Source organism: Pectinophora gossypiella, chromosome 13, assembly GCF_024362695.1.
Source record: "Pectinophora gossypiella chromosome 13, ilPecGoss1.1, whole genome shotgun sequence".
NCBI lineage: Eukaryota > Metazoa > Arthropoda > Insecta > Lepidoptera > Gelechiidae > Pectinophora > Pectinophora gossypiella.
Genome location: NC_065416.1, coordinates 12,533,838 through 12,556,608, shown reverse-complemented (window position 1 = coordinate 12,556,608; position 22,771 = coordinate 12,533,838). Strand labels below are relative to the sequence as shown.

The 22,771-nt window shown below is 35.9% G+C and overlaps 1 protein-coding gene across 2 annotated transcripts in view; it reads left to right on the top strand.

Moving 5' to 3' along the window:
- The window catches only part of LOC126372138 (membrane-bound alkaline phosphatase-like), a 53,029-nt gene extending 33,762 nt beyond the window's left edge, over window positions 1–19,267 (top strand). For both annotated transcript variants that reach the window (XM_050017741.1, XM_050017742.1), the window contains exons 3-8: window positions 7,371–7,563; window positions 11,305–11,474; window positions 15,398–15,565; window positions 15,794–15,959; window positions 16,302–16,625; window positions 17,015–19,267. In XM_050017741.1, coding sequence (XP_049873698.1) covers window positions 7,371–7,563; window positions 11,305–11,474; window positions 15,398–15,565; window positions 15,794–15,959; window positions 16,302–16,625; window positions 17,015–17,307 — 1,314 coding nt within the window. In that variant the 3' untranslated portion in view covers window positions 17,308–19,267. The remainder of the gene's footprint in view (window positions 1–7,370; window positions 7,564–11,304; window positions 11,475–15,397; window positions 15,566–15,793; window positions 15,960–16,301; window positions 16,626–17,014) is intronic.
- The last annotated feature ends 3,504 nt before the right edge of the window (window positions 19,268–22,771 follow it).

Below are 22,771 nucleotides of genomic sequence, written 5' to 3'. Positions count from 1 at the left end.
ATACATACATAGGTACACACGTGGTCAAACACATAATCCTCATTTTTGATTCGTCGCAGTCGGGTAAATAGTACTTCCAAGGAGAGTCACATTGCTTACCGCAATAACCCAAATCCGCAAAGATGCGGGCTACAGCTAGTCTAAAAAGTAAAAAAACTGTTCCAATGTGGGTCAGTGAAGGTTTTAAAACCAAAACAAAAAAATACCTATCCAGTCGCACGAATTAATATCCGTCAGTTACACAAACACTGACATCCTACTTATAGATTGCACAACCAGATACGCCAAAGGATCGTTCGGTGCTCTTAAAATTACTTGAGTTTCAACTTTCAACTTATTGCGTAAGTAAGTTAAGTACGCCTTATTTCAACTTGACCGGTATTCGAATTTATAACTCTTTAAATTTGTACCATGACCTTAGCTTCTTAAAATATTATTATGATGGTTGTTTTTGCAACATGGCAAGAAAGATTTTTTTTGCGAAATAGATTGCAAACTAACTTATACTTTGCAGAGTTATTCAATATATTTTATTCGAATTGGTACACATTACTATGCCAAAATTATTTAAGGTTCAGGATGAAAGGTCAAATTGTAAATGAAATAAAATTTGAGAATTGGAATTGTGTGTGTGACTAACATATTATACTTTGCTTATTTATTTAATATGACATATTTTATTCGCAAAATAATTTAAGGTTCCGGATGAAAGGTCAAAATTGTACTTACTATATTTTGAACATAAAAATAAATAAATTTTGTAATTTTTTAATAATAAGTATATTTTCAATAATTTTCTTTCAATGTACCATTTCTTTATTTTTTATTTTCTTATGTATATTTGTACGCCTGCATGCAGGCCGAACACATCACAACATTGTTATTTAAATTATTTTACCACCTTTATTGTATCTATGTGTTCCCGCAAATAAATTGATTTGATTTGATTTGATAAAAAATATAAAATTTAAGAATTGTAATTGTGCAATTCTTTTTATGAATATTTATCACATGAATAAAAAAGTTGGGTACATGAGTAACATAATAAGTAGGTAGGCCAGGGCGAATCGTTAACATTATCAACGCTTATTTAAAAAAAAAACTTTTTAAATTCTTGAAAACATCTTTAGAAAACTAAAAAATACTTCGACTGTCACGCTCGGTTTTACTTACACAGAGTGAGACGGTTAATTTCGATGTTTACTTGAGTAAGTGGGTACTTTATTCCTGTCATCTCGTTGTTAATGACAAGGTACGAGTACTGAAACTTGCTGAACAATATAATTGTAGGGTTTTATAATAATTAGGTGGTTATGGTATAACATGTGTTGTGACGGGAATAGCTATTCTATGATCAGTCGCTTATTTTTTATATTTTTTTATTTGACGTGACTTATTGTAGATTTGCCGCAGATGGCATTAACTATTTGACCGGAAATCACTGGCTTAACAGACTCGTTTAATGAATGTAATGTACCTATCAATTAATCTACCTAGTATTTTTAAATACTATAAAATTATATTATACTATATTCATTAAAAGCATTCTAATAACAGCCTCCGTGGTCGAGTGGTTAGAGCGTCAGGCTCACGATCTCGATGTCCGTTTCCCGATGGGGACATTGTCAAAATCACTTTGTGAGACTGTCATTTTGTTTGGTAAGGAATTTGCAGGCTTGAATCACCTAATCATCCAAAAAAGTAAGATTCTGTGCTTCGGAGGGCACGTTAAGAAGTTGGTCCAGACTATTAGCCGTAAATACACCTCCAACCCGCAGTTTAGCAGCGTGGTGGAGTATGCTCCATACCCGCTCCGGTTGAGATTGAGAGTTCGCCTGCTCTTTAATTTGTTCCATATAAGATCCTGTTGGCCTTTCTTTCCTATTCTCATCTTTCTGTCTTTCTTCTTTCATTTGGGTACTTTTTATTCTTTCAAAATATTATTTCATCAAATTCTGATACGATGACAACCGTGTTGTAAATAAATTACGATCAAAGTCGTTCAATTCGTTCTGTTACATAGAAAAAAACTCACAAGTAACTTATTCATCCGGGTCAAGTACTTTGTGAAAATCATTATCGTAAAAAATATACGTTATTCCATTAAACGTCTTTTAGTTGCAAAACAGTAGAATAACTGTTTGCTTAAGCAATAATATCAAACACTTAAACAACGTATTACATTTGTCTTATATTTGTTTAAATACTATTTAGACAGCCAAAGTTCAATCGCATTATTTGATAATTGGAATCATTTTGCTTGGCTGTCAAATACTTAAAAACATGTACACCGCTTTTTTATTTTTTATTGGTAACACTGTCAGTATGTTTAGTCACACCCCAGACACTTTATATAAACAACAGACACTGCTTTTTGGCGGGAAACGGGAACGGGACAGTTGCTTTCTTCATTGAATAATCTAAATAATTAATACGAAGTGGTGTTTTGTGGTTAATGACCGCATTAAGTTAGTCGGAAGACATTCGCGAGTGTTATTATATCGGAGTATTCAATGAACAAAGTGTATCTGCCTATTTTCGCTTTGTGGCAGGAAGCCGCTTCATAACTCAAAAGTTTATGCGGACTTTTGAGTTAATTCGTTTGGGGTTCGGAGTAGGAGTCTACTCCGTGGGTGGGGGCTTAGGTTTCATCATCATCATCTTTCATCATTTCATCAATCATCAAGAAAATAAATACGTAAGACATGGCTGTATGGGCATAGTTCCCTTTGCCTTACCCTTCGGGGAAAACAAAAAAAAACAACAGACACTACACATTGACATTATCGTACAAGCGCATCTGTGTGTGTGACCTTGACACATTGAAAACTAAACTATGTTCGGGGGGGGGGGGGGGGGGGTTAACCTAGCTCAGACGCTGGTGGAAAGCGGAGAGTTGCCGATCTATACTTAGTATTATTGTGTAGTGAGTAGAGACATAGTATGACGGGTTCAACTCTAGTAGAAGATGTCACGTTCAAGGAAATAAAGTGTACGTGATAACTGTGACGTTTTGATGAGGCGGAACATTTTTCACACAATCAAAAAAACAAAGTGACAATCGTCACTTAAAGTGATCCGACAATAAATCACGCAAAAAAAATCCTTAAAGTGAAATAAAAAAGGCGGGAAAATAACCGTCTTTTTGAAACAACAAATCCTGGTGGTGTGATTTTCTTCGACAAACCGTCGATTTCTTTTAACACTTTCAATGACAGAACGTCTACGGACGTTCCGATGCCAAGGTTTCATACTGCCTATTCTGAACCATCAATGACCCATGGTCTCTATCCGTGAAAGGGCTAGTGAAATTCAAGGAGGGGGAGTGAAATTTAAAAATTGAGACCACATTTTTTTTATCTGGATTAAAACTAGCTTTTAGTCTGTTGTTTGTGATCCAAATGTGGTTTTAACAAAGAAAGCAATTATTTACATGGTTTTCACTATAGGACGTTATGCACATTTTTAGAAATACTTATCTACCAATAAGTAAGTGTACGTAACTATGAAGATTATATTTTGAAATTGGCCATTATTTAAATTTAATAGTTTAGTGAACTCAGAAAATTCTAAGCAGAGAAAATATTAAAAACAAAATAAGTATGGCTATTGTCATCTGTGTGTGTTTGTGTGTTATAATAATTATAATTATTCATCTAAAAAAGCAATATTGCTATTTGACATCTGTTTGCATTGCGCACTTAATTTTGTATGCGCAAGTGTCAAAATGCAATATTGCTTTTTTAGATGAATCGCTTCTATGTGGCCTTTTTAACCCCCTAAATCTTTTCCATTTGTCTCGAAAGATCAAACAACTTTTGTATCGTTAAGTCGTTTTTTAATGTTATATGGTACTTCTACTACTTACTCCTTTAGTAAACGCTCTTTTAGTTTCGCTTAAAACAATTTATACACGGTGCGCGCACGCCGCAACGAATCTGCGCAAACGTCACTTAATTTGTATGAAAACCGCACTTGAGTACCGCATCGTGTATCAGCTACTACATTAGGTTTTGTTTCAGTTATATGATTAAAAGAAACATGCTTAAGTATATCTGTGCAAGACAGGGAGTGAAGAAAGATACAGAATAGTTGCAGGATAATATTTTTTTACATAACTTTTTGAAGTTTTAGCTCAGATGGCATAAACTACTTGGCCGGACGAATGGGGAGCTGATGGAAATCAGTGCAAAAATTTAAAACAACTGGGCACCCTCCGCGCAGTTTGGGATATGTTTTGTTTATTTTTATTTAATTTTAAAATAAAAAAAAAAATTGTGTGGTATGTTCATCTGTCAACGAAAGAAAACAGAACCATTTTTCTATATAAGTTACGAAATTACGTACCTATAATTCAGGTATCTACTATTTGTTCGGCCAAGTGAACGCTATTGGCGAATATAAGTATACTCCTCATAAGTGGCAAACGCTACGAGCGTGATGGGCACATGATATGATTGGTCGGAACGTGATAAAGGAGAGCATATTTGACTGCGCCTTTGCTCTAATTACGTGTTTCGTTTTAAGTATCATGATGTAACTTATATTAAACTTATAAGTCGAAGCTTCCTGATGGCGACATTGTCGAAATCACTTTGTAAGACTGTCCCTTGTTTGGTAAGGACTTTTCAGGCTTAAATCACCTGATTGTCCGAAAAAGTAAGATGATTCCGTGCTTCGGAGGGCATGTTAAGCCGTTGGTCCCGGCTACTAGCCGTAAAAAAACACCTCCACCAACCCACATTGGAGCAGCATGGTGGAGTATGCTCCATACCCCCTCCGGTTGATCGAGGTGAGGCCTGTGCCCAGCAGTGGGACGTATATAGGCTGTTTATGTTATGTAAGTCGAAGCTTATAAGTCACGTCAAAATAGATTAAAAAAATATAACAGTTACTTAAGTAATACCTACACAAAAGTACCAGGTACTGTATAGTATGTCACGATCAAGGAAACCCCGTCGGTGCGTCAGCGCAAAGGTCGTGATTGTGACGTCAGACGATTCCGATACGCCATTTTTTTTTGAAAATTTTGATTGTTTTTTTTTGCATTGATATTGTGACATTTTCCTGCTTGGGATTCGTGCTTAAAAAATAACAAAAATAAGTAAATCATTTACACGTAATAAACCGTGTTAGCGAAATTGAATGCTTGACTCTCACCGTGTGGTCGCAAGTTCCAATCCAGCACGGAAATGACTTCCAGATTTGATTTTCAATTCATGTTTAGATCATAAATTATCACGTGCTCAGCAGTGAAGGAAAACGTCGTAAGCAGGAAACTCATACATACATACATAAACTCACGCCTATTTCCCACCGGGGTAAGCAGAGCCTACAGAATACCCACAACCATACCCCCAAAAAATGCGTTTCCCATAATATTTTATTCGATAACTTAGCAACTTGTTACGATTTCGTGTTTCGAAAGGTTTCTTAAGCCGTTGGTCCCGAGCAACTAGTGGTATGCCCGACGCTTCTTCCGGTTGGTTGAAGGAAGGCCAGTACCCACCAAAGGGACGTGTATAGGCCATTCTTTCTGATAAGTTATGTAAATAGTAAGGCATTTACTAGATGTCCTGGAAGAAGACAAACGACATTGTTCTCTCTTTCTCTCTTCATAAACACTTGTAATTACTCGCATGTCTTTTAACTACCGTTCGACTGCCGCGAATTGATGTTTTTTTTTATCTTATCACATGAAATGAGGAAACAAAAACATGACTGAGGTGAAATTCTCAAGGCTTTTATTAAAACTTGTTTAATTTATTCAGTTTCTGACGATTAAGGTTCAAGTAACTTTATACCACGTGACCTGAAAAGTAGACAGTTTAAAGGAATTTTAAAAACGGTCAATATGGATTTATCCAACCGCAATGCACACACAATTCTGGTGAATGAAAATTAATAGATATTCTGAACCAATAGAATCTTTTAACAATACTGTTGACTGTCAGATCTGTGGACGACTATAATGTAAGGAAGGAAGAAGTAAGGAAATTGTCTGGCACGCCATTTAATTGTCTGTCATCCACCAAGGCCAGTGACATTGAGCATCTGACACTGTAATTCTCCTCTAAGAGTGCATTGTACTTAACACTTCTATGCTCTATTGGGATGTTTAGCGACGCTGAACAAATTGGTAACAGCAAAAATTGGTAACAGCAAAAATTGGGAACAGCAAAAATTAAGCCATATACACTGACTTAAGATTGCTGTTGTAGTGTTGCTGTTGCAGTTTCTTGTCATTTCATCTCCTCAGCTATACGTAACACCTTTCAAAATGGCGTAAATTAAAAAATGATAAATTGATCTTCAACAAGTTTATCTATGATAATAGCGTTGAATAAATGATTTTTAATGTAATTTAATATCGAAAAAAGATTTATACTTGTAGGAATGTACACATAATATAATTTATTGTAATTATAATTGCATTAAAAACTTGTTCATTTTAATTTTCTTATTTGAAAATAAATAATAATTTGTTAGAGTCAGAAAAATCTTTGTTAATATTATATAATTTCATTATAGCATGAATAGAGAATAGGGAATGGTGGAATAAGTTATTTTTATATAATTTAATAATATTAAAATCTTAAAATCTGCATTCAAAATTAATAATTTTAATTTCCTTATTTGAAATGAAAATGAATTACAAAAATTCATTGAAATTGAATTGATTTTTGAAGTATCGTGGAGAATGCTTCAAGATCGTGACTCTTAAATTAGTGATGATGATTTGAAATTAAATTGTAATTGGAATTTGGAAGAGTATTTTTTTTAGTTATTATGGAATGAAAAGGTACTTAGAATCAGATTTTTTACAAAACTTGATAATACTGGTATTGCTAAGGTTACCTTTAATATCTTTTGTTATGTGTAACAAAGGATAAAAATTTAAATTTAAATCGAGAAACTGAATCAGGTAGGTATGTACCGTCAGTTTAATTAAACACATAACATTTTAATGTTAAGGATAAAGTTGACTCTAAAATGTACATATCTAGGACTCCAATCTTTTTGAAAATTCTTATCGCCATGAAATATTTTCACAGTAGTTACGTCAAACTTTGCAAGACATAATATAACATAACAAACTTATACTTTACTGTGCCTTATGCTGAAGACATAAGATTAAGAAAATCTACAGATTAATTCGGAAGCTATCTAGTTTAATTTCGCTATGAATTCTTATTAATATCGAAATTAACAAAACAAAAATCGAAATTATCTGCTTTGAAATAGTGATTATAGTTCTATATACCTAAAACTAAAAATTCTGCCAGCGCGTACGTTGTGGATCAAGTTTTGTCTGCATTTACCTGAGGCGTTTACGAACAAAAAAACCTAATTGTGTCCTATCTTTTCAGACCTACTGCATAGACGCCCAGGTGCCTGACTCCGCCTGCACAGCAACGTCTTACCTCACGGGCGTAAAGACCAAATACGGCGTGATCGGTCTTGACGGCAACGTGACCAGGGGATCATGCCATTCGCAGCTGCATAAAGGGAACTGGGCGCAGTCAATTGGACAGTGGGCGCTACAGCAAGGATTGGATGTTGGTAAGTGACATGGGGGAGTTATCCTTAAATTTTTCGTATGGGTTGATAAGGTCACTGACTGAATGAATAAAGACCTCACTTTATTGTACAATGTTAGTACCTACCCAAAAAATTATAAAAAAATCATAAATAGCTTATATACGTCCCACTGCTGGGCACAGGCCTCCCCTCAGTCAACCGGAAAGGGTATGGAGCATACTCCGCGACGCTGTTCCACTGTGGGTTGGTGGAGGTGTTTTTAAGGCTAATAACCGGGACCAACGGCTTAACGTGCCGTCTGAAGAAAGGAATCATCTTACTTTTTCAAACAATCATGTGATTCAAGCCTGAAAAGTCCTTACCAAACATAGGACAGTCTTACAAAGTGATTTCGACAATGTCCCCATCGGGAACCTAAACAATTACTAAGAAAAAAATATTAGTATAAAATGTCTTCCAAATGATAATAATATTGTAACCAGGACCAACAAAATCTTTTTGGGGCTAACAAGTAATACCCTAGTGATATTAAGAACCGTCCTAAAGAGATTAAAGGTTGTGTCAACGTGTGTCACCACTGGAAATCGAACCGAGAATTTCCAAACCAAGAACTAATTACTCCAACCACCATACGTTATAAAAAACTCTAACAGTTGTAACACTGTGACCTTCAGTAAGATGTTTATAAACTATTACCTTCACGGTCTTATTAATTAATGATGGCTATTATTCACACAGCTGAAACAATGTAAACTGAGCTATATGATGACATAACATAGTATACCAAAATCGAAAAACGAAACTGAAACAAAATTAAGACACTATTATGTTATCTTCACTATTATGTCTTCAACAACCTCCGTGGTCTAGTGGTTAGAGCGTTAGGCTTACGATCTGGAGGTTCGGGTTCGATTTCCGATGGGGACATTGTCGAAATGCCTTTGTGAGACTGACCTTTGTTTGGTAAGGACTTTTCAGGCTTGAATCACCTGATTGACCGAAAAAGTAAGATGATTCCGTGCTTCGGAGGGCACTTTAAGCCGTTGGTCCCGGCTATTAGCCGTAAAAACACCTCCACCAACCCGCATTGGAGCAGCGTAGTGGAGTATGCTCCATACCCCCTCCGGTTGATTTAGGGGAGGCCTGTGCCCAGCAGTGGGACGTATATAGGCTGTTTATGTATGTTATCTTCAACACGGTGAGCCATCTAGAGAGTCAAGAAGCACATAGGACACGCTCGTAACATTAGCTCACGCCTATATCTCAATTGGGGTAGTCAGAGGTACATCCAGCACAAGATGAACTAAGAACCCATGCCTCACCGAGCTTTATGGTAGACCAACGTGATAGGTGGTGAGCCGTATCGCCGTCTATAATGATCGAGGCAAGTGTTTGTGAAAAACTTAATAACTCAGAAGGTCTAAAAAGGTCACATTGAATTATAATAATAATAAAATAAAATGCATCTATTTCGGGTACGTACCCATATTGTAAGATAGAATTATGTCACTTTAAAATTAAAAGTTATTACAATCAAAAAAATATTAAAATAATAATTAAATAAAGTTAAAAAGACTGACGAAGCTTGTGCGGATTTTATTATGTATGAATTGAATATGCTTTCCCTTATTTTTTATTTATTTATTTTTAATATGAATGTTGGTACTGACGAAGCCTGTGGTGGATTTACATTCTGTTTTTTATTATTATTGTTTCTGAATAAATACTAAATGATTTATTAATAAAAAAAAAAGTTTAAAAATATTCAAAACAAAACTAAATGTACTTAAAATTATAATCATATATATTAAAATGAAACTTATTAGAATTAAAAATAAATGTAAAATAATAAAATCCATTTAGAACCCGACACGCGACTTCCGTTCCCTGTCGATATCATCGTTATCTTTGAGGTCGGTGGTAACAATAATATTATGCTCAAGATATTTAAATCGAACTACCCTTTCTTAAGGGACACCATTAAATTAGGGGAATTATATCTTCTGATTTCGTATGGGTTGTAAGATAAATGATAGACCTCATCAACCCTGGTGTCAGAGTGTCCAGGATTTGTACCCGGTTAATGACAATAGGTTCGCCGCTTGTTACGTGGCACTTAAATCTAGCTGGCGAGCAGTTGGTGTATATACTATACACTTCTGCCTACCCCTTCGGGATACAGGCGTGATGCTATGTTTCATATTATTATTTATGTTTTATTTAACATACTACTCTCTCTCTCTCTCTCTCTCTTATCGTGTTGATGGCAAACTAAATAGTGTCGGCCCAAAACTTAGCAACAAGTATGGCGCTATCTGCAGCGCTCGTCAGATCCTCCTGCGTGCAGGTGTTCGGGGACGCAGGACACGATGCAAGATGTTCCATCGTTTGGGGAACAGTGCCGCACTTGCACTTTAAGTCCGAGCCATCCGAGAAACCCCACCTGAACAAATTGTCCTTACTTCGATCCACCACACACATGCTACTATGCATGTTAACATGCAACTTTACAGAAACATGTTTTCAAAGAGAAACAGCCAATAAACAATCATGTTTGCACATCATACATTCACTATAAGTACAGACGTCATAGAAACTTATAGTTGAATGGGCTATTCTGATCGGTATTTGTACTTCATGTACTTCTTTCCCATAAACGAAACGTGTAATGGTCTATTGTGTTTCTATTGGGGCGTAAATTAAATAAAATTGTTTTTTTTACACTCATTGAAGAAGAAGTTTAGTTATCATTGAATCCCCCTAGTCATCATCATCATCATCACCAGCCCATTAACGTCCCCACTGCTGGGGCACGGGCCTTCCCTATGGATGGATAGGGAGATCGGGCCTTAAACCACCACGCGGGCCCAGTGCGGATTGGTGGTTATTAACGACTGCTAATGCAGCCGGGACCAACGGCTGGCACATTAGTGCCTTCCGAAGCACGGAGGAGCTCGAGATGAATACTTTTTTTTTCCCCCTATTTAATCCCCCTAGTACTGTAAAGTATTTTGTTACTAAACCAAGGTCTTCTTCTTATTGTGTGGGTTGTGAGGCGGAATACCAGCCTCATCAACCCTGGTGTCAGGGTTATGATTGAGCCGCCAAAGGCCCCTGACGTGCCTCGTGTAACGATTACTCACTTACATCAGTAAATAGTAACCGGGAACAACGCTTTAACGTGCCTTCCGAAGCACGGATCATCTTACTTTCGGACAATCAGGTGATCAGCCTACAGGCTGTGATCCCCATGATTCATCATGGATCCGTGATCCATGATGGATCACAAAGTGATTTTTGTGATTTGTCCCCACCGGGATTCGAACCCGGGACCTCCGGATCGTGAGCACAACGCTCAACCACTGGACCACGGAGGCCGTTTTTATTTATTTCGTTTATTCCTATCAGAGAGGGATAATACACCTGACTAATACAATGGGTTTCCAATCAATATTTTAGATAGGATATGATACTAAAAAGATAGGATGAAGAATACTCTAAACCGGCGAGCATAAATGAAGTCTTTGATAAGAATGGAAGAAGCAAAAGTGGTGTGTCAGGATCATAGTAAATGGATTTCCGTGGTCTCTGCCTACCCCCATCGGGAAATAGGCGTGATCTTATGTATATCATAGTAATTTTTATAAGAAGTCCGATGTCCTGATGATAATAATGTACAGATACAATTTAATACAACAATAATCGACTGCCTAAAAAACTTACTTACCTAATTAAATTTCTTAATTATTATCCCAACTTCAGGTCTAGTGACGACAACCAGAGTGACGCACGCCTCTCCGGCGGGCATGTACGCGCACGTCTCTGAGCGCAACTGGGAGTCAGATGCCGACGTCCCTGAGGAATGTATCTCTCTGGGATGTCGCGACATCGCGAACCAGCTGATTACTAGTGATCCTGGCAGACAGTTTAAGGTAAAAACACGTTTCTTTGATTGATTGTTGTTGGTCCGGCCAAGTAGTTGATGCCGTCTGCGGCAAATCTACAATAAGTCACGTCAAAAAAAGAATTGATTGTTTTATATTTGGATGGAGAGGTATTCGTCCATAGAAATTGGCAACACTAAAAACGTTGCCATGTGTTGCTTTTCCAATGTGCAAAATGCATAAAATCTAGAATAGACTTGTCATATCGTATTTCATGGCACGAAAACAAATAATACGAAAAGACAGACATGTTGCCACTATGATTGAATGATTCTCATCAAAGATTACTAAAAATCTTCTAAAGCAAAATATACTGACTTCCTGACGGACAGACATGACACTTAGCATATGAAAAGAATATTAAATTTAAGCATTTTCCACACTATTTACTAAATGAATGAAACACTGAAGGCATATACGAATATAACGTCAAGGCTAAAATATACATACAAATAAATGCTTCTTTTCAATGAATACCTTTTATCATTTGCAAATAAAGGAACAGCTATTTGGTATGTGGTTGAGTTGGGCGTGTACAGTCATGAGTAATATAATGTACCCACTTTAGGACTCTGTCGCACTAACATATTTGACATTTAGTGAGACTTACAGTTCAATTTGTCAAAAAAGTTAATGTGACATGGTACCAATGTGTATACATATTAATGCTCGTGTCCGTACATCACTGTAAAAACAGATGGTTATTATCGAGTGTTAGTGATGGAATTTACACAGTACATAGTTCGTAGGTACCGTTCATAATGAGTTTAAAACTATACCATGTTATAAGGAAAAACATTCTTATCGAATGTTTAAACATTTTCTTCAGGGTTGTCAATTTAAATTGTACCTAAATTCGCAAAAAAAATTAATAAAAATTATTAAAACGATTCTAAGTTGTTTTTTTATAAGACATAAAATACAGTTTCTGAACATTAATCGTATGTAGTCGGAGCAACTCAGGGATCTATGGTCAATGATAATTTCCTCAGGAGCACTTCTTTTACGTACACTTTGGAACTCTCAGGGATTTCGCCCTAATTTGATTACCGGAATAAATATTTCCATTTGTTCTGTTAATTAGTTGGTAAATGCATTCGACACTGAACTGTAATTAGTTTGTTAGTTAGTCTTAAATAAGTCGTGAAACCCTGAAAAAAATACGGTAAGTCAAGTAAAAAAAAAACCTTTACAGTAGTATTAGTATAAGTTCAGCTGAGTAATCTTCTTTAAAATATCGAGGGAGCCGCGATAGCCCAATGGGAAGAACTATTGACTCTCACTTTAAGGCCGCACGTTGGAATCCCAGCATGGCCCAAACCAAGAAATACGAATTTGTTTTCGAATTCATTTTTGGATCATAAATGATTATCACGTGCTAAGCGGTGAAGGAAAACATCGTGAGAAAACGCACATACCCGAAAAATTCGTTTCGGTGGTATGTGACCTAACCTATTTGGCCTATTTTCCCTTCGCAGTTGGGAAGCAGTCGCTTCTGTAAAAAACAGGATCTGTCATACCATCAGTTTATGCTGATAACGGTAAAAGGTTTCGCCAATACGTCGCTAGCAGATTGTCTTTTGTTTGTTTTGCTTCACAATCGAAACTAAACCATGCCATAGTATTTTTTTCCATAACTGATATTGCAGTGATAATAAAGAAAGGACTTGTAATCAGTTATAAGGTCGTCAACAGCAATTAATGTAAATTCAATGGTTCAGATAATCTACGTAATTGCGATATTGTTATCAAGTACACAATGAATAATTTTGTTGTAAATTGATCGTTTATGTAAGAAACAGACGTTCTAATTTCTCAATGTTATTGTGAGAATATTGTAACACTTTAAAATTACTTAGATTTATTTAAGTAAATAATTTAGAGATGGTCTTATTAATTTCCTTATTTCCTACGTTACGCTTTTTTGGTATCACGACTGACAGACACATCATCAGCAAACATAATGCACTGATACGGTATTACGGTATTACCTTGAGGAGATCATTGATGTAAAGAATGAATAAGGAGTTTTTTGTTAGCACTCACCTGTGCTTAGGGAAACTCACAAAGAGATGCATAAACCGAAAAACGGGTAATGGACCCGTTACTCTAGTCAAGCCGGGACAAGCGTGTTAACCATTACCACACCCTGGACACTTCATAGAAACAACTTCGTTTTACACAGACACTACACATTGACATTATCGTACACGCGCATCTGTGTGTGTGACGTCTAACGCCCATACGATTCAAGACTAAACTACATTCGAGGGGGATGAGGTAAACCTAGCTCAGACGCTGGTGGGGAGCGGAGAGTTGCCGTTCTATACGTAGTATTATTCCTTATTCTATGCCATTACACCACCGTGCACCGGGTCCCTAACCGGTTCATGTAATTTTACAATTTATATAGCCATTATGTCGACGCCTGCATCATCTATCCGAAATATTGAGTACTAATATTTCTTACACCGACGACTACCAAAGCTTTAACATACATAACATAACGAAAACAGCCTATATAGTTCCCACTTGTGGGCACAGGCCTCCCATCAATCAACCGCAGGGGCAGTGGTAGAGCACACTCTACCACGCTGCTCCACTGTGGGTTGGTTGTTTTACTTGCTACTCGTAGTTACGGTTTAACTTGCGCTCCAAATCATCTTTCTTTTTCGTACAATCACCATTTTAAGCCTTCAATATCCTTATGAAACAAAGGACAGTTTTACAAAGTGATTCCGACAATGTTTCCATCGGGAATCGAACCCGTACCTCCAGATTGTGAGGCGAACGCTCTAACCACTAGACCTGTGAGGCTGTTCAACGCCTTACTTGTAGCTTTTCAGGATTCCCCTAATAATGAAGAATTCTACGCTACAGATGCCTCGTGCGGTAGTTTACTTAAAAAAACAATGGGAAAATAAACAATCTTGGATTATGTCGTTGCATATGTCAATCAAGACGTAATCACACTTGAGATCAATTGTGAAGTTTATGGATATGAGTTCATTAATTTATGTTTTCTTTTCTTTATGAATAATTAATTATTCGCAGTGAATAGAATCGGAATATAAACTGTGATATTGTATTGTCGGTATGTCTTCTCCAACATACTGTTTATCAAGTTCTTCTTGGGCCCTATCTCACTAGGACATATTGGCGCCATCATGATCGCATGGTGTAGAGAATATCTGGTTGCGCAATTCTGTTGCTGGCCATCAAATCCTGAATAATTTCCCGCCATGGTGCCTTTAGAACTCCGATATTGAAAATAGTTACGATTTATCTTTTTATAACTTGTAACTGTGACTCCACTTATTATTACGTGCATATGTTGGGCTAAAAATATAAAAAAGAAGACAGCCTTATACTTATAAGATTTAATTTTCCATGCTGACTCCCGTGTATTATGAATCTGATGCTGTCAAAAGTGAACTATTCAATTGACCCAACTATTGATAACGACTGGTTAGATTAGAATCAATCAGATCAGGGGGTTAAAATCACAAAGAAACAATTTATCTAAAAAGCAATATTGCTATTGGTCATTTTTGTTGACATTGCGCACTTACTTTCATATGCGCAAATTGCAATATTTCTTTTTAGATGATATGCTTCAATTTGGTTAATTTTTATCCAAACCATCAAGATTAAGATTCAAAATTCAAAGATGTCTTTATTCAGTAGGTATCATACAAATAAGGATATTTATTATTCTCGCTTCTTCACTTACGGTCACGAGCATTAATATGAATACACTTTGGTACCATGTCACATTAACTTTTTTGACAAATTGAACTGTAAGTCTCACTAAATGTCAAATATGTTAGTGGGACCGAGACCTAAAGTGGGTACATTATTTTGCTCATGACTGTACATAGTATTTAAATTTGAATTTCTCTTCACTCCAGGTGGTAATGGGCGGTGGAAGACGCGAGTTCCTGCCGAATGTGAGCTCAGTTGTAAAAAGTACTGGTAGACGACTGGACAATTCCGACCTGATCGAACTGTGGCACGTAGATAAGAGGGACAAGAATGTTTCGCACCAGTACGTTACTGATAGAGTTGAACTGATGAAGGTTAGTACTTTTTATTAATATGTATTTAAAAGTTACTATACAAGCACGCAAGATAAGTGTGTCAGGATCGAAACAAATGGGATTCCATAGTCTCTGCTTACCATGGTAGGAAATTAGTACCTCCGTGGTCCAGTGGTTAGGCGTTGGGCTCACGATGCGGAAGTCCTGGGTTTGATTCCCGGTGGGGAAAAGAAGAAAATCCTCATGACACTTACTTTTTCTTCACAGGTCTTCAACTCGGACGACCTTCCGGAGTACCTCTTAGGTCTTTTCAATGACGACCACATGGACTACCATCTCAAGGCTCAAAATCAGCCTACACTGGAAGAAATGGTAGAAATCGCCATCAAGATGCTCAGCCGTAGTCCTAAAGGCTACTTCTTGTTTGTTGAAGGTAAGAACAGATTTTTTGTTGTAATCTGTGGATAAGAAAGGATGAATAGAACGATCAAGATTTCTTAGTCAAAGACAATCCATTTATATACATAACCGCATGTCACCCTTGTTTCGAGTTCTTCTAAATATTTAATATTTTTGACTAATCTTACCATTTAGTAGTGGTAAATAAACAAAATATTTTGAAGCTTTTATAGGGCACACTTTTAGCTAAAAGACTAATACAAGTTCAAATACCAATACTGTTGCCAATCTATAGAACTTTCACATTTTAGTTACTCTCTGTGAATCCTGTAAATCTCTCACGTCATTTCACTAAATATTTTCTTCCAACTTTTAGGAGGCAGAATAGACCACGCTCACCACGACAGTCAAGCATACCTGGCGCTCGACGAAACGGTAGAATACGCTAAAGCAATCAAGAAAGCTGAAAGCATAACCAATGAACAAGACACCCTAATCGTAGTGAGCGCTGATCATGCGCACACGATGACTGTAGCGGGATATCCTTCTAGGGGTAATGATATACTGGGCGTAGTGGATACTGCTAGAGGAATGGACGGCATTCCATATACGACTATCAGCTATGCAAATGGAAAGGCCAATTCTATTGGAGCTGATGGAAAGAGAGTTGACGTCACGCTGTCCAAAGAATTTCAATCTCGTAAGTATCCATACTTGCTTTTATAAGGCTCGTTGTATCCTTTGATAATATAATATATATTCTAAACCATCCTTTCTTTGCACATTGTTAAAATGATAGAATACAATTTTATTTTAAATAATAATTTATTTTAATTTTAAATAATAATAAATAATAATTTAATGCACTACAAATACAATGTTTTAGAAGATATGCAAAGTATGTTTTGTTCAAATTTTTATTTCTTAATGAGTACATTTTTTTCATTAGCATTTTCATTTTTAACGAGTTACACTAGAATCGTAGCAATATCATTAGATGGTGTTGCGAAGACTACCTCAAACTCATAGATATGCGTAATTCCAGTGTGTTATACCCTTCAAACTAACGCAAAATTTTCTTTAAATCAGGTGACTACGGCTACTCCTACCCAAGTTTGGTGCCTTTGGACTCTGAAACCCACGGAGGCGAAGACGTCGCCGTCTTCGCATCAGGACCTTGGTCCCACCTCTTCACATCCAGTTTTGAGCAGAACGCCATCCCTCACTTCATGGCCTATGCCATGTGTTTGACTAACGACCACCACATCAACTGCAGGGTTCGGAACCATCGAAACGGCTTTTGGACCTCCAGTGCCGTTCACCACAAACCAGTCTGGTTCCTTAGTATATGTGCTGTGATTATTAGTCTTAGAATGTTTTAGAATAGTACCAGTATTATTAGTTAAGTGAAATTGATGAAGCTGTTGGTTTAAGGCACATTTGCCTGATAATGCCGTCCTTGGGGTCTGTGTCGATGTTTTGTCATCTTTAAAGTGAAATAAAGATTACAATGAATGTTTAGCTACTAGGAATATGAAATAGAAGAGCTATGTCTTAGCCGCAAAAGTATGTTTGCACTTTTTTACTATACACAATAAGTATACAACATTTATTTATGTAAAAAATACCCTGAAAATCATGTTCGATTATTATTATTATTACTGTTGCGGTTAAAAACATGCGTTGTCATACCGGATGAACAAATTATATAATTATATCTTTTTATTACATGTATTATTTTCTTTAATTTATTAAGCATATCTGCACTTTAATTGAATACAACATTATGTACAGACCCCTTAACTATTTTTACGTATTTTACCTATGTAAGTGTAGATTCAGAGTTTGGTTCATCACATCAAAATATTTTTTTAAGTTTGTCGTAAATATTGTTAAATTAAAACCTTTGAAGATAAGAGCATTTCACATTTGCCATACTTTTATCGATATCAAGTAATGTCAACGACTAGGGATGTTTGTGAAAATCGGAAAGGTTTTATGGCTGTGAAAAATATGGCTAGTAATAATATCCAAATAAGTTACAAAGAGGCCAACGAATATGTTTAACGATACTTTTATTAGTTAAAACTGTTAGAAATATCAGTGTTTCTGATTCTCTTATTACAATCCTACATAAGTATCTATGCATAATGTTTGTCTAAAAAATGAAATTTCTAATAAAAAATGCAATTTGATGTAGAACTAAGATATTTTTGACACTATTACTAAAATTGAGAGAGAATATAAGTAAAGAGATTCGGGGCCTGTTTTAATCTAACTTTCAAAAATTTTAAAAATTCAAGAAATTCAAATTCAAAAAATTCAAATTCAGAAATGATAATAGATGTTTTAAGGTCACAGTTGGTTACCATTGTTACTCCCCACCAATTCGTTCGAGATAGTGGTTACCTTGGTTACGCCCCGCCGATTTGCTATTAGACTACAGGAGCTGATCGATAAACGGGAGTCGGTGGGGAGTAACCATGGTAACCACCGTTACCTTTACGCATCTAGCCTGTCAGACAGATTACTAAGCCCTTAATAAGAACTTTAATTCAGGGTAGGGCGAAAGTGATGGAACAAAAAGGTACTGAAACCCTTTTTTGCAAAATCACATTTGGGTATGATTTTTGTTAATAAAATCTCCCAATAGGGACGCTAGTTTCAAGCTAGGTAAGAATTTGTTATCTAAATTATACCCGAAATGAAAATAGTGTGTGACTTTTAAGGTTTTTGTTGAAGAAAATCGTATATTTAGCAAAAATGCGAGGATTTCACCATAAAGCGAAGTATTAATGAAATGAATAATTCTTATACTGTTTTAACAGACGTAAATAATATATTTGTACAGAAAGCTGTCATATTACTAAACTTACATGTTATATTTAATGAATTCATTTATTACTCTTATATATATTATTCCCTGCCTTTTGCTTTTGCTTTTTTGCCTGTGCCCAGCAGTGGGACGTGTATAGGCTGTTTATGTATATATTTTCTCATTCTATATTTTTTACAAAATGACCTATTAATCAGTAAGTGGGGTTGTGTAAACAAACGGACCTGTTAATATTTTCAGCTTAAAGTAAACGGACCCCTGCAATAAACGGGTTATATAAAAGAAATATATGTTCAGCGCAGGGTTCGATTATTTAAACTTACTGAAATTAGAAGTATTTGAATGAATATTATATTTAATAATTACAATAATTTATGTTTGAGTTTACAGATGTGTTTATAATGATAATCTTTCGTGTGTTTTACGTACATAATAATATTGTTGTTCAAAAAAAAACCTTGTGATAAATTATGTTAACTTATTGACGAATTATAATTTTAAAGTGATGTTTCTTTTTTCATTCCAATCCTAGGTGGATTAAAATGGCCACATCGAAGCAATTCATCTAAGAGACCAATATTGCAATTTGACATTTGCGCATATACCCAGAAGTAAGTGCGCAATGCAAACTAATATTAAATAGCAAAATTGCTTTCTTAGATGAATTGCTTCGATGTGGCCATTTTAACCCCCTGATACATAATAACACTAGGTTCTTTTACATACAGTCATGAGCAACTTAATGTACCCACTTTAGGACTCTGTCGCACTAACATATTTGACATTTAGTGAGACTTACAGTTCAATTTGTCAAAAAAGTTAATGTGACATGGTACCAAAGTGTATACATATTAGCTCGTGACCGTACACACTGAGTAATCTTCTTCTTTAAAATATCGAGGGAACCGTGATAGCTCAGTAAGAAGATTGATTGACTCTCACTTTAAAGCCGCACGGTGGAATCCCAGGATGACCCATACCAATGATTGTCGAATTTATTTTCGAATTCATTTTTGGAGCATAAATGATTACTACACTCACACTCATGATTTTAGATAAACGATAGGCAAAGGCGAAAAGGTCCTACAGCCACTTTTACAACCTAGTTTTACCTTCTTTGTAGTACCTCAATTCGCTGTGTCAAATATGACGTAACCATGTCGAATTTTTCGACAAATATTAAGAAGTACTTACATATTACACTCACTACAAATTCAAGCTAGTGACCCCTAACAGGGTATTCAGAGCCATAAGAGTTCAGAAGAACTTGCAGCCATTTTAGATAGGTACACGACTTGATGAAACTCGTATTACGGACTTTCCAAGCTATGTTTCCCAAAAATATTATAGATGGCGCTGTAGAGTTCCCAATATATATATATATATATATATTATATTGGGATATATTGTTTTTGAAGAACGTAGCCTAGCAAGGCCCTCCTTGTCCCATTATCGTATTGAATGAAGAAGCTTAGACCTCCTGTTCTTGCTTAAAGCTAATAATGTAAATATAATAAAGTAAAATTTAATTCGTACACACAAACATACCCCACCTTAGTATTATATCAATCATCCATTCAAATAGAAAAGTAAAAATATTTTTTTTTGTCTATGGCAATTCTGATAAGGTCTCGTAAAATAAACAACGCAACGTGATATCAAGTTTAATTTCCAAAATACACAGTAATTTCTGCAAGAAACACCATCAACCCAACAACAACTTTTATTTTTTAGTCCTTTTAATAAGCGCCATCTCTGTGATCAGTCGTTAAACTAAAATAACAAGAAACAGTTCATCGTTTAGTAAACTTGCAGTCGCGTACTAGAGGTATATTGTTGTTGTAGAACACGAAAATACGTACAGATGGCATTGTTCACTTCAATTTCTGAATCCTAAAGAGTTTATTGCTGTACTGGGAGCTAGGAGTAAAAAAACTAAAGCGTTCAGCTGATCATTCATTCTTATTATTATTATACATAATAACACATAAAGAATGTAGCAGCACATGTGTCTGTCTCCTCCTCCTTCTGTCGTGTGGGTTGTGAGGTCGAATACCAACCCCATCAACCCTGTTGTCAGGGTTACCATTGAGCTAACCTATATTGGCGTATCGTAAGAGATTTCATTCGGTCTGGCAAGATTGCTGGATCAGGGGGGTTAAAAAAGGCCACATTAAAGCAATCCATCTAAGAAAAAAATATTGCTACTTGCACAACTGTCAAATATTCTTATCGTGTGGGTTGTGAGGTGGAATACCAACCCCATCAACCCTGGTGTCAGTGTTACTATTGAGCCGCTAAAGGCCCCTGACATGAGTCATGTAACGACAACATACTTACATCAGTAAATAGTAACCGGGACCAACGGCTTAACGTGCCTTCCGAAGCACGGATCATCTTACTTTCGGACAATCAGGTGATCAGCTTGTAATGTCCTAACCGAACTAGGGATTACAAAATGATTTAATTACTCTATTAAATTGTTTTTTTTTTGTCGAATATTGTCGAGTGTCTTGAATTGTTTAACACATAGATAGATTTGAATATCATTTTCGGACAAAAATAACTGTGACATACGGATTGACAGACGGATGGACGGACAGACAGACATGACAATTCATAAGGGTTCCGTTTCTGCCATTTGGCTACGGAACCCTAAAAAGGTTTATGAAACGATTGATAAATGTGGAGGAAGCAAGATAAGTGTGTCAGTATCGAAGCAAATGGAATTCCATAGTCTCTGCTTACCCCGGTCGGAAATAGGCGTGAGTTTATGCTATGTATGTATGTGGTCTTTTAACCACCCTGATCCAGCAATCTGGCCAGACCGAATGAAATCTCTTACAATACGCCAATATAAAATAATAATATACAGATTTTTGCCCCGACGATGTATAGACCTAAAAATTAAGCGATATAGCGCACTGAATTGTGCATTCCGATGCATAAGGAGCAAATTCAAGGGCTGCGTTTGTATACATAGTGTACAGTATTCTTTGTGCCGGTCGCTGCGAATTTCATTAACAATATCTATGGGATACAATATTGAACAGTATTGGCGTAGAGTTGCTTCATTATAAGTATTTTTTAACTGTTACTGATTAGTAGGTGCTACAGGATTTAGAACTACTTATATTACTTATATTTAACCTTTCAATTCAATTTTTAATTGTTTTTATTTCCTCATTTCAATAATTATAAATATCAGGTTTGCTTTCGACTATGACGGAGAATATAAGATACTTTTACGACCGAATACGCAAATAATCCATCTGTAGTAACTACAATAGATTTTCATTAATAAATAATTTTTCACTGTTTAACAATGATTGCAGCACGTACTCTGAAGTTGCGAGTTGGTATACCAAGTTGGCTATCTAATAGATAATTACTCAAAGTGAAGAAAAACCTCATGAGGAAACTAGAGTAGGAAAATAGGTGCTTTATTAAATGGTTGTTAATACCATTTTTAAAACGTAGGGCGAATCACGTCATTAGATACTGTAATGACGTAAATATGTAATATGTACATACCCGCATTTACATGCGGGTATATGAAAATTCATTGTTCATGTGCTGTGAGAAAAAGAGTATTATGAATGTTCATTAAACTATATTTTTTATAATAATTTAAAAAAATGCAATAATTAAAAAAGTTTATACTTGCAAGTTCCCAAAAATGATACTGATTACCCAAAAAGAATGTAGAAAATAGTACCTGCTACAATGACATTAATACTAGATTTTTTCACTTGCTAGAATAACAACCAGCTCTTGAGCTACAATAACAAAAATTTACTATTTTACAGGGCAGAAACATTAAGTGTAACACGTTCTCCAGTGCGGTGCAAATTTCTCAGTACCATATCAAAATTATAACCCGTAAAATCAGTGTAACCCGTGCCCCACCGGTGGTGCACTCCGGCCTAAACATGTTAAGTAATATCTCATCAATAATACATATCATGATCATATCAATAGAGGTCACTGACCCACTTTCCAACACGCAA